This window comes from Coturnix japonica, chromosome Z (assembly GCF_054131305.1).
Source record: "Coturnix japonica strain WE chromosome Z, WE-NBRP24, whole genome shotgun sequence".
Classification (NCBI taxonomy): Eukaryota; Metazoa; Chordata; class Aves; order Galliformes; family Phasianidae; genus Coturnix; species Coturnix japonica.
Genome location: NC_140702.1, coordinates 16,276,628 through 16,302,454, shown reverse-complemented (window position 1 = coordinate 16,302,454; position 25,827 = coordinate 16,276,628). Strand labels below are relative to the sequence as shown.

Genomic DNA, 25,827 nt, shown 5'->3' with positions numbered 1-25,827 from the left:
TTCTGAAGAATATTGTGACATGAATGCATAACTACATTCCTTCACCTAAAGGAAAGGAACATCATACAGGTCAATGCCACTTGGGAAAATTATAGATTTATTATCATACCTTCATGTAGAAACATGATAATATCTAACACAACTGCACTTTCACAGATAAGATCTCCGTTCCACAGCTCCTTGAAAAAATGAATACATGACGCATTTGTGAATACTGCCCTCTTTCAATACAGATGGTTTTACTTTATGTTCAATATTGACTATAATTTGTGATTACTAACAATGCAGCCTCTCTTTTGCATTAAAAGGACATTGAAACTTATTGTACATAATCCTATTCCTACTTCAGAAGTTACACTGAGCAAAAATATATAAACTAAACACACAAGAAACACTGTATGCTACAGTGTGAACATTTTGTGGGAACATTTCTCACAGAAACTAAAATTGGATTTCTTCAGCTCTTCATATACTGTATTCTTAACCTTTTAGCCTAAAATTCAAAACAAACACCATGCACTTGAAATAGGTGAAAGTAAAATCTCTTTCCTCTCTAAATAGTACAGTAACATAAACTTGCAAATATATCAAATTCTGTCTGGAAGAAGTATATGCGAGAAAAAAAATATAGCAGTTCAGTTGCTGTGGATTTGTTCCTCTTTGTGATATTTTACCAAAATCACTTTGAGTATATGACACGAATGATGTTCTGTAAAAGCAGTTATCTTTATAGGACTTGAAAGATTCAGCATTTTGTTTGGTGGTATGGTTGGATGGTTTTGTACAAGGGAATGCTTATTATCTCAAAAAAATTATAGGAAGCAGAGGTTTTCATACTTCTGTAAGTCAGGGTAACTGACTTTATAGGTCAAGCAAATTTCCTAATTACAAAAAAATGGATCCATCAGATATACTCTTCACTAAGTTTTATACACAAATGAAGTTGTTCATTGATTTATTATCTGTTTTGGATTACACAGGAGGAGCCAAAACTCATAGAGAGTACAAGGTAGAAAACTGAGACAAAATTCTGAAGAAAGGTAAAAAAAAATAAATTATATAGTGCATAAATATGGTATGCTACATCTCTACAAGAGTGTATGACAAGTACTGCCTGTGTACTCATACAGTCTGTAAACATTCCAGATTTTAAAGATATAGTCAGAGAAAAAAAAAAAAAAAAAAAAAAGGAAAAATCCATCTTAGTATGAATCTTGCATTTCATCTTAAGGTTAATTGTTTTTACTGCACATCAGTGTAAAAGGTTAAGCTCCTCTATTTTGAAAATAAAGCAACAACATGGGTATCAATTTGACACTATGATTTGTTCGAGTTCTGTTCTTCCCATAAAATATCTGTCTTACGCATCTTGATAAACAACACTGCTTTGTTTAGATACTCAATTTCCAGACCATGTACAAGAAAAAAGTGCTTTTCAACTATAGTGCCGTAAATGACAAATCTGTTGAGGCTAAAAATAAGTTATCATCTTTGAATTCAGTAAGCCTTACTCATAACTGTTGTATTAGTTATTATTAATAAGAAATTTTCAGAGAAATACAAAAAAATGTCAAGGAATAACTTTAAGTGATGCAGGCCAACCAGCACTGCAAAGGTAAGTGCTATAAATGAATACTATCTTCACTGTATAAAGTCAATAGTCTACAGCTAGGTACGAAAGACAGCATGACTAAGACAGTTTTTTTGCACAATGCATTTTTTACAGCTGACCTTCAGTTTGTTCAAATCTATAACATCACCATAGTCTATTCAATTCCCTGCAAAAGGAGATTTCTCAAGTATAAGATATTAGGTCTCTGAAAAAGATAAGTCTTCTTTAGTTAAGAATCAGGCAATGGAAAAATATATTTAAGAGATCACTCATAAAAAATGAAATCAAAGCATGGAAAACAAATGGCTACAAACTAAAGCTACATATCCCCAGTAAATTTTTATAAAAAAGCACAGTGAAGAAATAGAATTTTAGCTTTAGTTTTTGGGAACTTTTGAATGGTATGGCTGTTTCTCTTACTACACACTCTTGCACTGAATTGGTCATTACAAATCTTCAGACCATTTCAGAGCTATCCTGTTCACTGAAATTGCAGATAGTCACCTGCAAAGAAATTGTTCCACTTTTCATTTCTGATTCATTTTAGTGCCCCTTGGATGTTTAGAGTTACACAGACAAAAAGAAGTAGTATTTTGCGAATGGAAAGAAGTTAGCCAGATTTATCTTAAGAAGCTCAAAAAAGCATAATATTATATCTAAATGATCCTGTCTCTTCAAAAGATTAGTACTGCATGACACACAGTGAACCCAATGAAGTCACTGGAAAAAATGGTCTTTTTTTCAAATTCTAGACAGTGAAGAATCTTTTTCATAAAGCAGTCACAGGAATCCAGAAACTTCAGCTTCTCTTTTATTAGAAGTAGTACCAGTAAAGAATGATAGACCTTTCCAAATATCATTAGTACTCGGTAATTTTCTTCACAAGATGGAGCAAACTGTGTAACACTACAGATGGATGAACTATGGCATCTTGAAGGGAAAACACAAGAAATCACAAAAAGTATGTTTCCTTATCAACACCCACTCTTTTAATTTAAGTGAACTGATATGTTGATAAAGATTATCAACACTGAGACATTGGTCAATTCACAATTGTTATATCAAACTGTCCCAGCACCATGAATTTTCAGACTCCAACCACAGAACAGTTCCTTTTCTTCTCAGTAAGTTTAAACATTTTTATTTTTCAGACAAAAATACCAAATCTGAACAGTGCTACCAAAATTCAAAATATTCAGATCCAGTGCTGTGTGCTAACCAGGATACGAGAATATTATCTCTCCCAGCCTAAAACCCATACAATCAAAAACAGTGAGGACAGGAAAGGCAGGTCTCTTGTTGATGGCATCTTCTGACAACAGCAGGCTTCGTCTGTAAGAATATGAGCTCTGCTAAAGCAAATAGGTACTGCCATACACACAACTTGGAAGCAGTTCCTAATAGAATATACAGAGTATACCAAAACCTCCTAGATGTAAACCCTTTCTAGGTCTGTGGTGGTCTGAAAGGACAGTTAACATTACCCAGACAGCAAGACACAACTCAGAACTGTTTTTCTCTACCCAGGGACATTTCTGCTTCTTCCAGCAATAGACTTGGTAACATGTCTCCATTTTCTATCTGTAGTTTTCTTGGAAGCAATACCCAAGCCAGCATGAGGAGGCAGCAGAGCTCTGAACGCTAGCTGTTCTCACTCAACCAAATACCACCCTGACTGATCACCACCAACTCTTCTTCCCTACTTTGCACTGATATACAGCCTTGTTCTCCCAAATAATCACAGAATTGTAGGGGTTGGAGAGAGCCTCAGGAGATCATCTAGTCCAGGTCCTTGCTAAAGCAAGTTCCTTAGAGCACATTACACAGGCAAGCATCCAGGCAGGTTTATAATATCATCAGAGAAGGAGACTCTACAGCCTCTCAGGGCAGGCTGCTCCACAGCTCTTTATCACAGTTAAGAATTTTTTCCTCATATTCAGATGGAACTTCCTGTGTTTCCACTTGTGCCTGTTGCTCCGTGTTCTCGACACCATTGTAAAGAGCCTACTCTCATCCTCTTACTCCCATCCTTTATATATTTATAAGCATTGATAAGATTCCCCTTCAGACCTCTCTTTCCTAGACTGAACAGTCACAGGACTCTCAGCATTTCCTCATACAGGAGATGCTCCAGGCCCCTCATCATCTTTGTGGCCCTCCACTGGGCTCTCTCTAGAAGTTATCTTTCTTGAGCTAGGGAGTGTAGATCTGGACACAGTACTCCAGATGTGGTCTCAGCAGGTCAGAATAGTGTGGCAGGCTCAGTTCCCTCAGCCTGCTGGCCATGCTCTTCTTGATGCACTCCAGGATATCATTATCCTTCTTGGCCACGAGGGCACACTGCTGGCTCACGTTCAACATGTTGTCTCTCAGGATACCCCGGTCCTTCTCCACAGAGCTTCTTTCCAGCAGAAAGAAGCCTGTACTGATGCATGCAGTTACTCCTCCCCAGGTGTAGGACTCCACATTTACTCTTGCTGAATCCAGTTTTATCTGTTCATTTGGACAAATTGCATAAAATTTTTCTCCAAAAAGAAGGACTTGCTGACCTATAGACCCTAGACTCAGGCTGGATGGCTTTTCACCACCACGTCCTTTCTTCTGGCTTTATACTGGATTATTGTATAATACAGTTGGTTTTGACCTGTTCCTGCCATACAGAGAATAGCAGTCTCACTCAACACTATAATTCTTCATTAGCTGGTTTCCACCTTTTAAAATTTATCCTTCATCTGAGCAACCTAACTGATTTCCCCTTCCTGTATAGAAGCAACTTAGAATCTGATACTCTGTGCCTCTTCCTCTCACATAGCTATATTACACACATTTTTCTGCCTCCCTACTAATTCTTACTGTGTTCATCATCCTTCACTGTGAGTACCCATTCAGGACACTGCATACGATAGCTGGTAGAGTTTGTAAATCCCATAATTATACTTGAGAGGTCAGGAGGCATACACTGCCTTATCCTTACCACACCATAATCATTTAACATAACAGAGTTAGGCTTAATTGCTCCCCAAGTATGAGAAGCCCTCTTTAAGGAGCTGTGGTTAGACAGGTCATCCCTGAATTATTCTTTGATATGATTCTAGAAGAGTTTAGTATTTGTGAGTCAGAACTGAGTCTGAACTCTTTGTATTACACGATCCCAACTAAGATTAACCAAGAACTGGACAGCAATTAGATGGTAGCTAGCTTCATGTAATTCCATGCAGCCAAATGGCTATGCATGAGGTAATGCATAGACAAACACAAGACAACTGAAAGGAAGTAGGTCATTATGTGTGCCACAGTGACGTGACAAGTATTACATTTTGTTGCAAGCAAGATGCATACACACTTCAGAAACAGAAAAATGCCTACAATAGGAAGTGTTTGAAAAGCTACTGCTTTCTTATAACCCATTTCATGAGATAAACAGCTAAATTGCAAACCAATGTATCTGTTAGTCAAAATGTCAGCATTGAAATAAATTTGTTAGTGTCTCTGTGAAGAAACATCCATGAATTCTTGTTTTCTTACACAAGACAGTGAATCATAACATTGGCACAATATTATTTATTTCAACATCTTAGAGGACTTTAACTTTGTTACCTATCATCCTTCAAATTTCTGTCCAGAGAATGATATTCAGAATTTTAATTTGCATAGTTGAAATATTATTGCTACTTCAAAACACAGATAAGCACTGTACTAACTACTTTACAAAGCCAAAGACCTCCCTTGATCGTGGAAAATCAAGTCTGTAACTTTCAAAGCACATCTGTAACTCTCCTTTACTGAACAAAAAATTGGCCAAGAAGCTGATGGTAGGAAAAACTTTTAGGATATGCAAAATGTAATTAAAGCTGACTCTTAACCAATTCTTGCCTCTTTATTTTTCTTCCTGAACATTCTTTAAATTGATTGTACTTGGTGTTACTTTTTAACTTCAATTTTAAAATGAAATATGTTTAAAATATACTTCATATGGAGTTGTTTGTAAATTGCACGCTCCCACAACTTGTACCAAATGAACAGAAGGAAGAAATGCTTGCATTAGAACCCTGTCTGAGTTGATGCACATAACTCACCCTTAGGGATGTGCTTGCTCTCAACCATTAAGGATTGTACGTCATATATTGTGGGAGTCAAGGAGATGTGGCCAACCTCTTCTCAGTGGTCTGTGGGAACCGGACAAAGGGAAATGGCTACAAACTTGAGGAAGTTCTGCACCAATATGTGAAGGAATTTCTTCACAGTAAGGGTGAAGCAGCAAACAGGCTGCCCAGGCAGGTTGTGGATTCTCTTTCGCTGGAGATATTGAAGACCCACCTGGACGCCTACTTATGCAACCAAGTCAAAGGGAGCCTGCATTGCAGGGGGTTGGACTCGATGATCTCTGGAGGTCCCTTCTGGCCCCTACAATTCTGTGATTCTGTGATAAGTATGGCACTGTGAGAGGTAACATACATATACTAAGTATGGCACTGTGAGAGGTAACATACATATACATACATATACATCCATACACATATATTCCAGAACTAAAAGAAAAATAAAGATACACAAACAAACATTAATTCTGCTGTTAAAAATCTTCATAGCCAATCTACTGAGACCTCTCTATTCTCTCTCAGAAGTCTTTAAAGTACAAAAATTAAGAATGGTGGAAAAAAATCCCATGATACCTGTTACTGTACTGGACTTAATGCTGCTTTCCTGAACTTTGTGCTTGTGCTGCTCCAGGGGGAGGATGAGGAGAAGAAAGTTGCAGAATGTACAATCATTAAAATAAAGGGAAAGAAACACTTCCAGGTAGCATGTAGGTTTAGAAGTTGTTCTGGATCAGTATAAAAGCCTGGGGCTAGGAGTAAACCTAGGACATAGCAATGTGCCTTGTAAAATTTTACCTATCTTGACAAGTCATTCACAAGCCAGACTGATAGCACTAACTCACATTTAGCTCAGATGTGTTTCAATCATGAGACTACCATTAAAAGGTACTATAAACAAAGTAAAATTACTCCAGGTAAGTTCTGCTGAATTAACCTTGAAGGACAACAAGACTAGAAAAAAAATCAATATTTTCAAAATATTAAATATCTAAAATTAGTCACAAGTCAAGGTGACAAATGTTGACTGCCTTCAGAGCTTAAACACTATTTTACACTGGAGCACTTTGAAATTCCACATTTCTTCCTTAAGAAAATCTGATACAAGTAAGGCAAGATGTGGTACCTTCGTTTCCAGTGGGGCAAAATTAAAGTGTTTATTTTTTTGCTCTGAAAAGGTGGTATTTGAACAATCCAGCTAAACTCTTGCATGCAATTCTTACATCTCCTGCTCTCACACTTGCATTTAGAAAAGTAGTGCACAGAAAGCCTCACAGGGCACCAGAGCTACAGAAAGCAAACACATGGTATAAGACATAAAAAAAACATCACAAAACAAAAAATAAGGTTGTTTAAAGATGCTGTACATTATTATTTTCAGGAAGGATCTGTGTGAAGATAGGATCTACCACTGAATGCCGATGCAACAAAAAAAATATGAAGAATGTCAACATCAATAAAAAGGCCAAGTATATGATAATGACTGCTTATATAATCACAGCCAACAAATGTTTAATTCAACATGAGGTATTAATTAATTCATGATATTGAAATCAGTTCCATGTAATAACCATTTTTAGTATTTGTTTGACAATAGAAACATTAAAATGAAACTGCAAAATTAATTATTTTTTTCATCAGCAGCTGATATCAACTGAATATTTGTATTAAGATAGTTCTAAATTCAGCATAAATATTGTTCATGAGCAAGGGCTGTCACATCTTGAAAATCCTGTATTTGATATCAACCAAGCATGATGTGGAAGGTGCATATTCCACATGAGTAGCTTCTGTATTTCATGGAAAAGCTTCACGTTATCAACATTCAGGAACTGATTCCGGAAGACTCAATCATATTACTCCCAACACAGGAGGAAGAGTTGGGATTCAAAACACAGGCTCAGTTACAGAGGGTCAACACAAACTCAGTCACCTGTGCACTGAAGCACCACACGTGCTTTCTGCCTAGATTTTTCAAAGGATTTTTAGATAAAAGAGACCATTTCCTTATTATTGAAGCAATATGTTCTTTTTAAAATGAATAAACTTTAAGACACAAACATTAAAATAAATGGTAATCATTAATACTGAGTTATTTTTAAGGATTCTTATTCATGGGAAGCAAGCAACAGCATAGGACTCCAGTATTAAACACTGATAATACACTTAACAGTGGTTATAAATGGTATAAGTACATAAGCACAAGAGCAATTAAAATTAATCACTATTCCCTTTCTCCAAAAAACAAAACAAAACTAAAAAACCACCAAACCTCCCCCTGCTCCTCCCCCCCCACCCCCCCAAAAAAAACCAACAAAAAAATAAACCCTGAAAAAAAAAGAAATGAAGATTAAGTTGTTTTCCCTCATGTACCAGCAATTATTTACACCCAGCTTCATTATCTGTTCTACCCACCAAAGCAATCTGAAGTCTCACTGCCTTTGGCATATTAGAGATTGAGGCTCCATGTAGCAGACAATATAACAGGTTAAGCTATCTGAGCCAATTTCCCCCTTTCCTAAGAGGATTAGAACTGCAATATGGTACAACAAATGGTTGTGAATAAGCAAGATGGTACACCTGGTCTGCCCCAAAAATAATGTCCAAGACAAATAGCTTCAAAACAGTTTTATTCTTTAAAAACTTTTGAGGTGAATGGAAAGTAAATTCATAACCTCAGACTTCTTTTTTCTTTCTTTTATATATATATTATTTTTAAGAAAGAAAATTATTTAAGCTTTGATGTGTTAAAAAATTCCTGGTATTCTCTAATTTGGAAAAATTTAATTAACATATATGGTTTTCACTGTTCCTTTTTTTTTTTCTTCCCCTTCCTCTCACTGGAGAAATCACTGAAAATGGAGTACTTCCATTAAACTGTTGTCAGTAGCTCCTAACGACATATTTCACCCTATTACAATCACTTTCACAGCTTATTTCTGTGTAGAAGCATTTATTTATTTATTTATTTATTTAAATAAACACATCCTATGCAACTCAACTTCATTCTAAAGGGAATACAGTGAGAATTGCCTGGGATGGGTGATAATAATAAAGCAACACCATTTATTAATTTTGTATAAGTTATCTGTCACCCTAGAGATTCCTTAGAGGGGAAGAACATGCCTGAATTTCACCACACAGTGCCACAGGCACAAAGTGAGAGAAACTAAACAAGCACATCCTGAAGGGAGAGAAAATGCCTGCAGCAGCAAATGACCTACTACGTACCTCACTCACACATTTTTTGATGTTATAATTTGTTAATTTCAGGAAAAAAAGGCAATTAAACACAGTTTCAGTTTGTTCTAGCAGAGCTACTAAACTTTTAAAAGTTTTGGATCAAAAATGACATATATCGTTCAAAGATCTGTGTATTTTCAAAAGATTACCATTCCGAGTAAATTTGCATGACAAAGTCATTGCCATATCCATTTCCTTATTACCTGAAGCAGCAATGCACATTATTAGAAGAGTAGTAAAGTATTTAAGGATGAAGCATATCAAATTTTTATTTGGATTCCTATGCATTAAAGTTAATATCTTCTAGCTCATTGCACAGTAAGCAAAAGATAATTATATTCAAATATGCATTTCATGGTATGAATAAGGAAGTATTCATCTCCCCACTGAATTGGTAAGTCTTTTAAGTAATGATTCATTTGAAAAATCAACAGGGTATTGGCAATTTAGTGTAATATTAAATACGTGCACATGCCATATCCATACTGGCATACACACAATACTTTTCTATCACATATATTGTAGCGGTACAATTTACAGATAATATTAACATGTTAGGTGGTAGCTTAACCATACACATATCTAATAAGTAAAACATTTTTTTCCTCTACAAACTATTAAAATACTTTAAAACCTCTGTGACTTGTGTAAAGGATATAAATATGTGCATGCAAACAGTAAAATCCACACAAATTTCGCCATATAAGGTGATGTACTATAAAGAACACTCTCATGTTGTTATTTTATGCATATATTTATTTATATATATTTATTATGCATACAATCTCAGATAAATTTGACAAAGGCTGCTCAGAATAAGCGGAACAAAAGTACTGGCTGCTGACCTTTTTCATAAAGCAAAATAACACTAGTGTCTTAAGATTAACTAGAGAACAATTAACAGCTCATTCCATTCTATGAGTGCAATTTTAATATTAGGATTATGTCTGTCAAAATTACACTCCATGAAGACAGTCTCTGTGCATACCTGTACTACTTAGCACGGTGCCATTCAGTCTGTATTAAAACCTTCATTCCATTACCCAAAAAACACACTTATAAGACAAGATAAGCACGACTTACAATACACACTGAAAAAGAACAGCAAAGTTCCCATTCTAAAATGGATCAGCCATCAGATTTACAGCAAACCAGCCTAAATAAAAATGTTACTCTTTTTACTGAATTCAAATATAAATTACAGTGAAGCTAAGGCACTTCCATGAACTCAAGGTCTCTGAATCAAACCAATAGTAGATTACATCTTTATTTTCTTCTAGACAGGAATTGTACAAAGTGGCCCATACAAAGTAAAATTCCACCGCATGTAACTACTGTATTCCAAGTAGAATCATATTAAAATGCATTTATCCACCTCTCCTATAAATGCTATTCATGTTCTCAATTTAAAATAAACCACCTATTGAAGATCCACACTACAACAGAGAGAGTCTCATCAGAATTTCTGGGCAATTAAAGGTTGCAGTTCCTCAGTCATCTTCTCACAGACACAGCCTCAAACAAGAATGGCTATATTTTGCTGTGTAACCAATTGCTGAATAGAGAATAGTCAATACTTATTTTGTTAAAAGTTTTGTTAAAACCCAGCATGCATAAAATGCCCTACCAAATAAGCCTGTCTATTCAGGTGATGCAAATCTCATCTCTACACAGGCCATTGAAAAATGTAATGCTCTACTTCTGAAAAACGTTGATCACATATTCACTTAAGTCTTGTTCATTTATTGTCTAGATTGCTGTCAGTGGTTCTACTTTCCTTTAAGGAAAGTGAAAAGTGCAAACAAATTAATTATTAACGAAGGGTAAGACTCTTATTCTAAATCCATTCATTCATAATTTATCAGTAATTTGTATGGTATGCATACACTATTCACATATTTCACATATTGAAAGCAGCATTTTTAACCAGGTCTTACATTTCAAAATACATGTTTGAACAAAAATCACGATACGAAAGAGTCAGAAAAACAGAAAATTTCCCATAAAACTTAAAAATGTGAGTAGAACTTTGTTTTGCAGTGCAACTATTCATCTCTATAGAAATCGATGACCCTAAGCACAGATGTTCATTTATCTAAAACTTCCAGTACTGGAAAAGAATTTGTAATTAATATTTTGGTACTTATTTAGTAAGGTTGAAAATCATGGCTATTTCTTTTGTTAGCTGAAATGACTGCAGAACAGATGTGTGGGCAGGAAAACTGGAAAAAAACAGAGTTATATTTTATATAGCTTTTTATCACTGTTCTTACAGTCATTAGACTACACAGACAATAACACACTACAAGAATAATGTATTCACTTAAGCAGATGACACAATTTTTGAAGCAGACTGACTTTCTAATACTGTATGCATTCAAACAAAAGCTCATAGTTTAAAAAACAAAAGGGAGAGAAAATACAATAGAAATGCAAACCTGACCTATCTCTAATCTTTTCTTTACAAACCTAGGCTACTCAAGAATCCTCAACTAATTATTCCATTTTATTGATGGCATTTTTCCCAAGGGAAGTTATTTAAAAAGTTTAACCCCTGAGCAAGTCATGGCTTCTCCTGCCTTTGAAAGTGTCAAGTGCATTGATTATAACTGCAGGAAGTGTTACCTTCTACCCAGAGAATCTCACCCTGCACAATCTTAAACACTGTCTCTCTCCCAAAACGGCTTTGATTCAGCAATTCAGACCGTTTCAGCTGATATTAAAGGCAGAAGCACCACAGAAAAGGGATCAGCAGTTAAAACGAAATACAAAGAGGGGGAAAAAAAACAGATCTTGGATATAGTATCACAAAGCTTGAGAGAAAAGCAGATTTGAAAAAGACATCAGAGTGACTAAAAAAAGAACAACATGACAGAAATTAAACAAGATTTTTACGTTTGCCTTCTATGCATTTAAACTCATCTCAACCCCTATTGAAATTCCGATCATACCCAAACCCCAAGGCTTTTGACATACTTTCAAAAATCCACACCCTCTCTTACTCTTTTCTAAGTCTCCAGAGTCACTGTTAGGTATCCAACAAGTTGAAGATAGTGGGAATAAAAAAAATATCTTGTAATATGCATATGATAAAAAGACCCTTTATGCCCACATTAAATTTTGTGTTTAAAATGATCACGATCTATTTTTAATATTCTTAACCCAATATTTAGCTAGTGAAAAGAAAGCTTACATGGTTTTAGGAAAAAAAAAACCATCACCTACTCCTACAAAGTCATGTTTAAGAGATTAACAGTTATTTTCTTAGGTCTATGACAAACTATGAGTAAACTAATACAAGGTTATTCAGCAAGCTACTTAGCAGAATAAAAGACAAAGCAATGCCGAAGTAGCTTTATCTTACCAAATGTATGGAGCACAGAAAACAGTAAGAGTGTAATATAAGCAATTATTATAACAATGGTAATGCATCTACACATGCATCTTATAAAGGCTGGACTAAATTCCAAAGGGTAATTGGATTTTCAGAACTGCAAGTGGGTTATTTTCAAGTTCAGTCATGACAGGGCCAGAAGGTAATGATACATCTGCCATGATGCAACAAGCAGACCTGTCTTCTGTCAAGAGTTGAAATCATAAAGGAATAAGCTGTCGTTAGCAACCTCTCTCCAAACAGTAGAGCTGTCATCTCATTGTTTTTCTTTGCTGGCATGGGGGCTGGTGTGGGCTTATATACCCTGTCAGTTCAGCATTAGCCTGAGCTTTTAACCTCTTCTTGAATTTCTGACTTGATGAAACATCTATACACGTTATTACATAATATCCCATATTATGCAATCAATTAATTCCAAATAGCTATGCAACTTGTCCTTCTGCCTACTCGCTGATCAGTATTTCACACCAGTGCTTGAGAGATTATCCATTCCTTATAAAATGTTTAAAAGGGAATTACTGTTTTTTCCATTCCTATTTTTTTTTTCATACTGTATTTTATGCCACTTATACATTATGATCTATTTTGTAGTACATTGTATGTTGTGTTTATACATCAGGAAATATCTCAAAAAATGATACATCTAATTATTTGTAACATCAGTTTTCTAAGCATTATTCTCAAAAAAGCGTAAGATGTAAAGAAGTTTTCTCTATGAAGATGTGCTTTACAGGCAATGTTATTTTGATGGCCTACCAAAATGGACATAAACAAATATATATAGTACATTCAGATAAATACTATTTGAAAAAAAATAAGATACCACATTTCTGTCCATTTTATTGAAATTTTAGGTCCAGTAAAATACTAGAATTCCCAAGTAAAATCATGATTACTATGACACTGTAAATTACCCATTAATAGATGCAGTAAAACCAACATAAATATTACTATTCCATCTAAAAACTGCAAATGCAAAGAAATGCCAACTGTTTTATTTCCAGTGTCACTTGTTCACCTCACTGAAATATCCTAAGTACCTGTAATCTTTAAGACAAAGTTTTAAACCTTGGGTTCTAAAATACGACAAGTAGAGTCAAGAGAATCTTGTAAAGAAAAGAAGTTCTATAATTAAACACAAGATATGGAAGGTTTTCAGCAAGAATTCTTGACATTGCAGTTTAAACGATGTATTTTTTTTTAATGATGTTTAAATACCCGCTCTTTCTCATTTTTATAAAATGATAAGACTTGAATGTGTTACCATATCAACTAGTAACCAATATGGAGAATAAAAGTTATGGTGGGTAAATTTCCTACTACTTTGCTACACCTGATACATATTTTGTTCCTTTCAGTGCACTTCCAAAATTAGTGACATATTACTGCAAAATAAGAAAGTAAAAACTCTCAGCAATTCTCATTAAATATTATCACCAATTTTTGTATAAATTAATGATACTAATTGGACTGAATAGACCCAAGAGTATTCTTGCAACACAAATTACAGAGGCAATGCTTTAAGAATAGGATGAACACAAGGAAAAACAGAAGATGAAAATCTTGTTATATTATACACTAAGGAAAGACTTCTGCATCTTAAGCCAGCCCTGTTTTCATTTGTTCATGGAAACTCCGATGCCTGGATTCTGCTACATTTCTTTTGAAAAAATCATCCACGTTCTCCGAAAAGGCTATTTTTCTCCTGCTATTACCCTTACATCAAGCATTAATTTTCCTTTAAGTAATCATACCAACATCTAAGCAATCTCATAGAGGGATGGAATTTGAAGCCAGGCAACAATTCTTGCTTGTTTAAAAAAATATACTAAAAATCAAATAGCTGACAGTTGCTGTGGCTGAATTTCATTAGCATCTTTGGGACCACAGCTTTCCTAGGTAACAAACACACTGAATTTCCAAAGACAGAAAGCATCCATCAGGTTTTTTTGCACTCCTGTAAGAAGTACAGTAAGTTGGTCTCCACTTTATTCCCCAGAGGAAATGTACCAAAGATAAGAGGACTCCAAAATTCTTCCCAGTGTCCAAGGTGAGCTGAGCTGCTGTTTCCCCCAGGAGCAAGCTGCCACTTTAAGTAGTTCGAATGCAGCTTCTCCTTGCTTTACACCCAGCAGACTTCAAAGCACAGAATCTGCTTCTCTGGTCACTACGGAGGGAACACTATTGCATAAAGCAGTAGCTGCCTTTGGCATCCCTTCTTGCTTGTTCCCAGGTATCACTTTACTGTGTATCACTGGTGTCATTTGTACATCTCCCATCTGAATGTTTTGATTACCATCCATGTCATTACCACTTGGCAATGAACCAGACAATCGAACCTCCAGAAGTGCCCGGTGACTGACAGATTATGGGAGACCTTGAGCTACCTACATGAAATCAGAAGCATAAAATGTTAATTTTTGACACCCCAAGTAAATTCCCAAATCAGTGAATTAAATAACTTATCTCTGTCTCTCACTGTCTCTCCTTGGTGCTGCTTCAGTCACTGTATATACATCTAAATAAAAAGTGACAGAGAAAAGACTGACAGTGAATCAGACATTTACTCAAAATGCGTAAGAGACAGGTTGAAATTCCTCCTCTGATTTACATCTGTTTACTCATAAAAACTGAATAGCTTCAGTACCATTTTATAATTAAAAGTGGAATAGTCCCTGATTCCCAGAGGAGAGATTTGAACTTTAGTCTGTCACACATCAGAAGACTGCTTCTATCAAAAATCTGTATTTCTCATTGCAAAAAAATTGCAGTAGAGAAGTTCTATTTTAACAAAACATCAAAATTGTGCAATGTTTGTTTAGCACTAAATCCATAGGAAATTACCACCTTTTAGTCCATAATATCTAATACGCATGTTAGAATTATTATTCATCCTTGTATACTGTCTCACTGCTTTATATTTGCCTGCCTTTTACTTGTTTTTCTAAAGTGTACTTGATCCTACCCCAATTTAATGTATTTACATGTCTCTAACATTCTGTACATTTTTCTCTCCCTTCCTTTTCCTACAATGCATTCTCTATTCCATCACTTTTTTCTTCTCTTTTTCACTCTTTTACAGTATGAGAGAAAATCTCTTTTTACACTATGAGAGTCGATTTTCTAATTTCATACATTAATCTTACCTCGTTTCTATATAAAACCTTGTAAACTACTTCCAACACCTATTACACACAGGACCAAATCTACACAATACAGTTTGATATAAAAGATGGAAGAAGAAGTTCTACCTACAGGAACCACTCAGATGAAAAGAAAGATTTCTAGCTATTGGAATTCCCATTAGGATATTTCTCCTTGGATCTTTTCTTTCCAGTATGTATCTGCCCCAAGCCACTAGAAATCTGATACATTTTAAGCCTTTCCATTTCTCCCTGATTTCATACACACTTTATAATAAGCTGCTTTTTTTTTTTTTCTTCTTTCTTCTTCTTGAAAGTATTGTGTGAGAAAGAAATAGTTTCTTCTACTTTTTTTCCCTTCATTTAACTTTCTGGATATGAGAGCTAAATAACACTGTATACTGATATCTCCACCTTTTGCATGACTGTTTTCAGTTTTTCCAAGAAATAAACAGAAACTTGCTGGTGGTAGTTCCATCACTGTCTGAAGAGGAAAGCAGGAAAGAAGAAGGTATGGTTTTGACCCACAACTTTTGTTTTGTTTTTGTTTTATTTTAAGGGAAGTAGAGGCATTGCAACTGTATGTTGTAAATTACAAGATCACAGAACTGCAGGGGTTATGGTAGGGCACACAGAAAAGCATCCAGGTAGGTTTCAAATATCTCCAGAGGAGATTCCACAACCTCACTTGGCAGCCCGTTTCAGTGCTCCGTCACCCACAAGGAAAGGAAGCTTTTTTCTCACAATTTGATCCACTAGATATTTATGAGCACTGATAATATCTTCCCTCACTCTTCTGCAGGGTGCACAGTCCCAGGTCTCTGCGTCTTTCCTCAAATGGGAGAATACTCTATGACATCATGTGAAACTATGAAAGCAGGGAAGTTAGCTGAGTGGAAGGCGTCACTACTCAGGGACTGGCTGGGTGTTAGTTGGTGGGTGGTAAGAAAATGCACTGCGAATCACTTTTTTGTATATATATGTTTTTATTAATATTAATATTTTCCATCTTTTTCTTTCCTATTAAATTGCCTTTATCTCCGCCCATGAATGTCATGAATGTCTAGGAATTTTCAAATCCTAGATACGATTATCCACTTCAAAATCACAGTTTATTACATATATAAAAAATCCACGTTCTCCTCCCATCAGCACTGCAATCTTATGCTTTCATAAGGTCTACTGGTTTCACTCAAAAATTAGACCTCTACTAACAAGAAACACTAGAATATCAAGGAATATAATTCCTTCCTTCAAACTGGCAACACTGTATGAGGAGCTATCACAATTTTCATTCAGGCCATTTACTATCTAGGTCAGTTATTTTCATTTCATACGTGATAGAAATGCCTAAATCAACTAGATGATTGAAAACCAGAAAACCCAGAAAAGGATACAATTTTTATTAACTAAAATTGGAGCCCTTATACTCATTCCACCATAACTTCCTGCACTTGGAGAAGTTATTTATGCGATCTGTACAAGAAGTAGATATGGTATCACTTTGTAATGAACTGTCTCCATTTTTTTTTAAGTCATAATATAACGACTCCAATTACCTTCAGCAGGGTTTGACTTTTATTGATATCACCTTATGTAACCAGACACACTTTCAATTCGCATTACAGTGATTACACGATACCAATAATATCAATTGCTTTAAAAGAATACAATATGATATGTTCTATAGCTGATTTTACGTAATAAAAATTGCTGCAGATAGTATGTGCTCTACACAGTATATTTGCCACAACTTTGTGATGGACAAAAGAGCAGGGTGGCTGTTACAACAGTTGGAATCATTCGACTAAACTGCACTACAAATTAAAAAAATCAACACGTTAAAGAAGAAAATCTGAAGATAAAAGAATCAAGACTGATGTCCTGATGTGATCAAGTGGTTACACCACTGAAGATATTTACAAAAGATACTACTTTTGCTCCTTTGCTGTGATTCCTAAAGAAATGCTCAAAATGCAGAAATACGAAGTCTGTTTTTGAGGCTATAATCTCAAGGGAACAGAGCTGTTCCCTCTGTTCCATGTCACAATCACTGCATTAAGTTCACAACAAAACAGGACAAAGAATCCAGAATTCTCCTTTCCTAGAAATATTCTTCAAGATTTTCCATTAATTTAGGGATATTATCCCTAAATGCTCAACATCTGATGACAGCCACAAAAGCATCATCTTTAGGGAAAAAAATACCAAAAGTGTAGGCACGTAAGTACCATTATTAAAATGTATGCAACTACAGCACTCCAGCTTTCTTATGAAAAGTTCTGGAACTTGCACTCTTGAAGTTAATCTCCTACACCTGACCTACCATAAAACTGTATTATACTTGAAAAGCTTTTAAGTGTTTTTGCATTTGCCTTCAAGTCTTGATTTAAACTCTTTTATGTTAAAGGAAGACACACATGGCATGTACTCTCTACTCTGCCCTTGTGAGGGCCCATCTGCAGTACTGGGGTCACCAACACAAGAAGAACATGGACCTATACGAGGGGCTCCAGAAGAGAGCTACAGAGATGATCAGAGGGCTGAAGCACCTTTTGTAAGAAGATATGTTAAGGGAGCTGGGCTTGTTCAGTCTGGAAAAGAGAAAGTTCTGGAGAAATCTCATTGCAGCCTTCCGGTACTTAAATGGAGTCTATCAAGAAGCGGGAGAACAATTTTTTTACACAGGCAGATAAGGATAGAACAATGGGGTACAGTTTTAAACAAGAAGGGAAAATTTATATTATACATGAGGAAGAAATTCTTTGCTCAGAAGTTGGTGATCGGGAAGAAGTTGCCCAGAGAAACTGTGGGTGTCCCACACCTGAAAGTGCTGAAGACCAGGTTGAATGGGGTCCTGGGCAGCCTGAGCTGGTGGGTGGTAGCCCTGCCCACTGCAAGGGGTTGGAATTAGATGAATTCTAGGGTCCCTTCCAACCCAAGAACATACTATGATTCCATGAACTGCAAAAGTTTCAGCTTCCCTTTGCAAAATGTGCAACTGTCACAATGAAAACATTGATATTAAGGGTAAAACACCATGACAAATATAACAAAAATAGCTAATATTGGATAGACTTTTTGAATGTTTAGTACACTAAGTTTCACTAAAGCAGTAGGAGGCAAGAGATGCACTACACTTCAATGTTCCATGTTAAAAATATTACACAAGTTGTGCATTGTCCCTCATATACATACAAAACCATAATAGAATAGTGTCCATAAAATGTAAATGCTTTTAACTGTCAAGTATTGATAGGTGAATCACAATGAATCAGTATTCAGTGCAAAACTGAAAAAGACTGTGCCTCTAATAAATTCAGTACAAGCCTAGCAAAAAAGCCTGCTGTTATCATGAAAGATAATGTTATCATGAGATTACAACAGACGTTGAGTGAGAATATGTACAACTTTAATGAAATGTAAAAGAAAACACTTCATAACAAATTTCTGTAATGCCTTGTATTGCATCTCATCGCCTGTTAAGGGCTCTTGTCACATTAGCTACCATACTACATTACATGGCAGTGCTGCCACAAAATGAAACAAAACTAAAAAAAAAATTACTGTAAGAGGAAAATTTAGACCTATTTGACAAAAGTTCTTACAATATCAAGTATCTGCATCAGAAATAAAATTATCATAAAGGAAAATGTAGAATACAGATAAAAATACTACAACATTTCAGATTCATAGTTCTTCTTACACTAGTACACATGCCTATACACACAGGATATATACACTTTCACTTACCTCAGTAGCTTTCTTTATATATGGTATCTGTGTGCCACTGTCCAGATCTTCATTAATGATAAGTCTCCTAGCCCACTGACCTGCTCTGACAACGCCATTACCATGAATTAGGACCAACAGTTTGTCAGGATTTGTTAATGCATCTTCACTCATAAAGATAAAGCTTTTTGGTTCATTCTCAGTAGCATCAACCTGCAATTACAGCCAATACAGACTTTTATGCACGAATAAAAAATTTTAAAGAACATCTGTATTTACAAAGTTAGCCCCCAGAATTGGTATCAAAACCTGCACTTTTTTTTTTCTTTCCTATTCATATATATTATTTATGGACTAATGTGTACCCAGCCATAAATAAAAACAAAGCAAAAGCTGATATGCAACAATATAGCTGATATGTGCAACATAATTCTGAACTTTAAAAATGCTCTGGAATGGTTAAACACAGATGACTTAAACTGAACTACAGAAACAAAAAGGTGGATGGGCATGGTCAAAACGTACGCTAAAGCTTTAAAACAGAAGTTGTTTACAGTAATTTACTGCCAGAAAAGAGTCCATAACAGAACAATCTTTGGAAAAAAAAAAAAAAAAGACGAAAATCAATTAATTTGTCACCTCTTACATGTTTGAAGAAAAAGTAGAAGTCGGATATGGTAAAAACACCTCAGAATTATATCTCAGTCACCTCAAAATAAATACCTAATAAGCCATTTGCAAGCCAGTATTGCAGATTTACCTATTATCAGTTTAATAGCATAGCTCTGATAAAATACACAAAGCCAGTCCAGATCTAAAGTGGTATCACTATGAGTCCAGCAGCAGGGCTTAGATACTCCACTGTACAATCCAGCACCTTCAATATTCAGGAAACCAACTTTTGTTCTTACTGTAGACAGTAAAGGTGTGTTTTTTGCTCTACATAAACAGAAAAACAGGCCTACACTTGGCTTTGTAAACTTTGCTGACGGCGGAAGAGCAATGTTTGTGGTCATTCATTTTTCCTTTTCTCCAGGATCCCGATACCCTTTTGTACTCCATACTTCACAAACTACACAAACTGACTATGGTTGCTAGGACTATCCTTGGGTTGCCTTAAACTATGAAGTAGTGACGGAAATCAGGTCAGGATATGAGCCTTATACTGAGAAAAGGGCTGCTTGAAATACTTGAGTTTTTCTCTTATACTTGGATATGCTATTCACCATCCCTCAGGAAAAATCAATTCTGCACGCATCTCCAGACTTTTTAAATTTAAGCCTTGCCTATTTTTATTTTTTTCCATGAAGTCAATGAGGCTACTTGAACAAAATGAATCCGAAATTGGAAGAACATTCAGCATCTGCCACAGGGGCGAAGACCTTATGCTCTACTCCAGAATAACAAAACATTTAATGCACCTCAGCTTTCATTCTTAACAACAGGAAATGTACTCATCTTCTCCCACAGTTCGCAGAAAAACACAAAATGTAATTATAAAAATTTCAATTGAAAAGAGTTTATGAGTACAACTTTATTGCAGTCTGGGGATATAGTCATATCACACAGCCACTTCTGAGGTATGATGGACTTGATGATCTTCAAGGTCTTTTCCAACCTGGGTAATTCTATGATTCTATGATTCTATGAACATGGAAGATGCAAAAAGCCAGGTAATACCAAGTTTCAAATAGTATTTGACATGATGTAGTTGACTTCTGCACACAAACTGAAAATGTACAATAATACAATTACGAGAGAACTTCAAAAATTTGTATTTCAACAAACTACAGCCCAGTTGTATGTTTCAGTATTTAGAAAACTAATTTTCTGTTCAGCAGTTATGAAATATCAGCACATAATAATCATACGTTCAAGAAGACGCAATTCTACTTCACGCTTTTGCAATTACACTAACCTAAAAAATCAAAAATATCTATCAAGCTGTTAAAAAATAACTGTTAGTTCCTTTCTTCAACTGAATTACCATTGGAAACTTTGCCTCAAGTTAAGTTCTCTTCCAACAGTAACAATTTCTTAAATCCAGATTTAACTAGAGAATGCCCTTAAAGGTCACTCTTGTGCACAACCACATTTTACTGGCAAATCAATGCAGAATGCCACTTAGTGCTAAACAAACTGAGTACATTTAAAATCATTTATTTTTATCAGCCACTTTCTTTTCTGGAGCTATTCACACACACTTATTTCTGATCTTTTGTTTAAAGACAAATTGAATAAGTTCAGTGAAATGCTCAGCTTCAATTAGTCTAATTTTACAACTTGATTCAGGATTGTTATTCACATGCAATAACAGTTTTCTCAAGATTTGTAGCTAGTAATGTCAAGCAAATCTATGTTTTGCTGATAATTTAGAACTTAGAAGTACTGTTAAATGTTTACTTTCTCAGATTTATTTTTCTAATGCAAAATTACATATTAAGTTTTATGAACATCTACAGTTATGAAGAATTCCCTGAGGAGTTATTCATTTTACACACATAATGAAGTTTTTGCAATTTTCAAACAGTGAGATTATTTTTCCATGAGCGCAATCACAGAATCATAGAATCACAGAATGGCCTGGGTTGAAAAAGACCATAATAATAATTGATTTTCAACTCCCCTGCTAAGTGCAGGGTCGCTGACCAGCAGACCAGGCTGCGCAGAGCCACATCCAGCTTGGCCTTGAATTCCTCCATGGATGGGGCATCCACAGCCTCCTTGGGCAACCTGTTTCAGTGTCACCACCCTCTGTGTGAAAACTTTCCTCCTAATATCTAACCTAAATCTCCTATCTCAGTTTAAAACCATTTCCCCTTTTCCGATCACTATCCATGTTTATAAATAGCCATTACCTCTCCTGTTTATACGCTCCATTCAAGTATTCAATCTCAGATAAACTATCATATGATGATGTCAGTGTCAGTGTATAGAATATTTGAATAACAGAATAGTTATTATTTTTCATAGTTGCTACCAATACTTAGGGTAATAACAAAATATACTCTAAATCTGATGTCATTCTGACATTCATCCTAAAACATCTACGTTATGACTCAATTTTCAGTTCTTAGCATTAGCAAACTAAGATCCAGAGGTCTTTAATTCTGCCTATTTTGTTTAAGATTGCTAAAGTTTAAAGTTCTAAAGGAAAGAAATTCCAAGTGTTTTTCTCATGTTAGCTAAGAAACACATTAAAAATCATAAGCTGAACAAGTGTACAAACAGGTGAAACAGATGCACCTTGAGAGTGGAGGAAATAACAAGGAAAATAAATGTAACAAAAAATAAATGTAACAAAAGACTCTACCGACTGAGAATTATGAGTAGCTGGTGGAGGAAGAAAACTGTTCATTTGTGTTGCAAGGTAAGAAAATCCCATTATGTAGTTCTACATAATACATGTTAACTCACTTACATTAGTGTCTTCATGAAATTGCATGTCCAGATTTACAATTTTTCAATCATACTGTACAAAATGAAAGCTGCTGATCAATACTGCAAGCATCTAATTAGCGTTTGGTGATTACCAGAAATAAATGAATACACCTGAAACTGGTCGAATTTTTACAACCAAGCATTGGTTGTATTGGACTTGGGTAACAAAAGGGAATAGGCAGTGGAGATAACAAATTGTTGTTTCTCATGGAAAAATAATTCTTGACTTTCTAGTAGATCAAGAGAACTACTGAATGAGGTTTTATCTATTGAAGTGAAAGAGCAAAGCATTGATAAGTTAGAAGACTCTGCAAAGTGAGACCTTTCAGTACTACTGTCAATAAAACATGTTAGTAATTATTTAAACTTCCATCTTAGACATTCCCAGAAGCTGTTAAAGATGCATTTAATTCAGAAGCACCCTCTATTTGTCCTCAACAGCTAAAGAACAGCAAAGATCAGTCACTTAAACCAGAAACACAAAAGCTTCATCTGGATAAAAAACAAACAAACAAACAAACCCAACTTCAGCCTTCTTTGTATTTATTATACAACCTTCAATGGAGCACAAAATGAGAAATTTAAAAGAAATAATTGAACTGTTTCTCCGTGAATACGAATCTCTTCATTTAAATTTTCAAGTCCAGGAGCAGTTATTGAACTTGAAGAAAACTACAGTGTTTTACAGAAACAGTAACACAAAAAACATTTAAGCTGCTCCAGATGAAAAAAGGTTTGGATTCATATTTGGCACAGATGTTAGTGAAACAAAATGACAGGCAATCTTTCCAGATTCCCAAATTCCCAAACTGTTTTTTTGTTTTTTGTTTTTTTTTTTTTTTAAATGAAAGGAAATTTACAAATGATTGTTTCCAAAACTGAAAATGCCACCTGAGAAAGTAAAATAAAGACAGCAGTTGGATTTCATTCAGGAAGTGGAAATTAAGGAAGATAGGAGAACATGAAATGCTGTCAGTGAAGCACAGAATTTCAGCACACTTCAGTACTTTGGAAAGAAAAGCACTACAGTTCACACAGCCCTGAAACACATCTAATGTATTGAAACATCATTACACTATCAACCTCATTATAAGCTCAAACTAAAATAATAGACTGTACACCAACCTACTGATCTTCTGTGACAAAGTTCAGGAACAATATTTCCATATTTAACTCAGAAATTTTTACATAAGAACCAGAATGGCTGCACTAATCAGACTACAGGTCCCAGTATCCTTTTTCTGATAACTTGCAGGTTGATTAGTGAAACAGTATGAGAAAAGAATGTTGACACTCTTATTTTTGGCAGACAGCAAATTTTGAGCTTCCTGGGACATGCTTTATAACTGGACAAGCGACCACAAGAATTCACTGTAACTCTCACACCTCAGTACTGTCAAATAGGCTTTTTGAATGCATTTGTACCTTTCTCCTTAACAGTATTCTGCATCAATGAGTTCCACAATATAATTGGGATCTATATGAAGAAAGTACTTCCTCTCTTTCAGTAGAGATCTCCTGCCTGATAATTTAAACTTGATGCCCCTTAGCTTCTCTATTATGAAAAAAAGCAAAAAAACATTCCCTATTCATCTTCTCTACACCTTTCATGATTTTATAGATTTGTCATATTCCTTCTATTTTCCAAGCTGTCTAATCTTTCTTTGTATGAAAAGCATTTCATGCCTGTGAACATCCTTGCAACCCTCCTCTGTATTTTTTTTTTTTTAATTCTACATATCCTTTTTAATACTGTGTCCAGGTTCCATGCAGTGTTCAAGATGGGGTACCACATAATGAGTGGAATGACTATGTTTTTCTGTTTTGTTCTCAACACTTCATAATTCCTAACATCCTATTTCCTTTGAGGGTTTTTGACTGCCATTGAGCACTAACTGATGTTCTCAGAGAGCTATTCACAATCACTCCAAGATCTTTCCTGAGTAGTAATAGCTCATTTAGAGGCTACCAGTATGTTTACAGAGCGAGTTCTTTTCCCCACAATTTCACATTTACCAGAATTGAATCTCATGTCATTTCATCACCTAATCATCCAGTAGCATTAAATAATATATAATAAACCTCACCTGAATCAGCTTTAGATTTAAGTATTCATTATCATTTTAGAAAAATCAGCCGCTTTACTTATGTTCTATTAATTCCTTCTTTCTTTTTATTTATTAGTATGTCATTGCAGAGCTTAATAACATCACATTGACTACGCCTACTTTCATCTGTATAGTACAAATATCTTTTTTTTTTGTTTGTTTTTTGTTCCTTTTAGCCAATTATTAACCCATAGAAAGACTCCTGCCTCATGTGTGTCACATCCTGCATGTAAGAGCTGGGAAGGTGTGACCAAACATACCACAGAAAGCCAAAAAGTGTTTTCTTTAAAAGCATTTTGTAATCTTGTTGGAAATCCATGTACTCTTTTATTGATAAGATACTTTATTTTCATGTGATCTCTGAGGCCCTTGATGAATTCTAGCAGGTCTTCTAAAACAAAAATGGTGCTGACTTTTGTCCCAAAATATTCTTTCCTTATATACACCTCTAGAAATCTCTCCTGGAGCCCTTTCAAAGACCATCACACTGACCCTTGTCCATGCTTCTTTTGAGAGAAGCTGATTTAAGCAGTAAATTACATAATAGTTGTATGCAGCTTCATGTTTGATTTCTTACAGAATCCCATGTTTAAAAACCACCTCATCCAGGAAGATGATTACTGTACAGTAAATCAATTTGTTCTAAGATATGTGCCACTGATATGCCAATTTGAGACAGTTCTTCAGAAGTTCATCCTGTTTCCAAGAAAACCCAAAAACATCTAGTGTGGAAGTTTCTGGACAATTTGTATTGGGGAAAAAACATTTCTGTTTTTCTCATTTGAGCTGATGATTCAATATGCAGGCAGCTCACCTATCAAATTCATGATTTGTGTTATTAAAGGCCATCACAACTACAAAAAGCTCCTCGAATTCCTTTTTAGTGATCTTACTGTGATATGAAACAACAGCTATAATACTCTTTTCTATCTTCCTCACTTAACATGTCTTAATCTTGCCGCAAGCCATCTTACTGTTTCTATCAGTGTCCTCTACTAATTTAAACTATGCTCATTTGTGATGTTACTTGCAAAACTTCTGGGTGATGAAAACATAG

At 35.2% G+C, this 25,827-nt stretch overlaps 1 protein-coding gene across 19 annotated transcripts in view; it reads right to left on the bottom strand.

Annotated features, from left to right (window-relative positions):
• ARB2A (ARB2 cotranscriptional regulator A) overlaps window positions 1–25,827 on the bottom strand; it is a 244,356-nt gene that overhangs the window by 165,713 nt on the left and 52,816 nt on the right. For 10 of the 19 annotated variants that reach the window (XM_015849692.2, XM_015849696.2, XM_085527908.1 and 7 more), the window contains exon 6: window positions 19,243–19,434. The exons of 5 other annotated variants lie outside the window; for them this stretch is intronic. In XM_015849692.2, the coding sequence (XP_015705178.2) occupies window positions 19,243–19,434 (192 nt within the window). Of the gene's footprint in view, window positions 1–10,693; window positions 11,175–16,455; window positions 18,143–18,201; window positions 18,491–19,242; window positions 19,435–25,827 lie in introns of those variants that run through there. 4 more of the 19 variants (XM_085527914.1, XM_085527915.1, XM_085527918.1 and 1 more) reach the window with 3 other exon arrangements.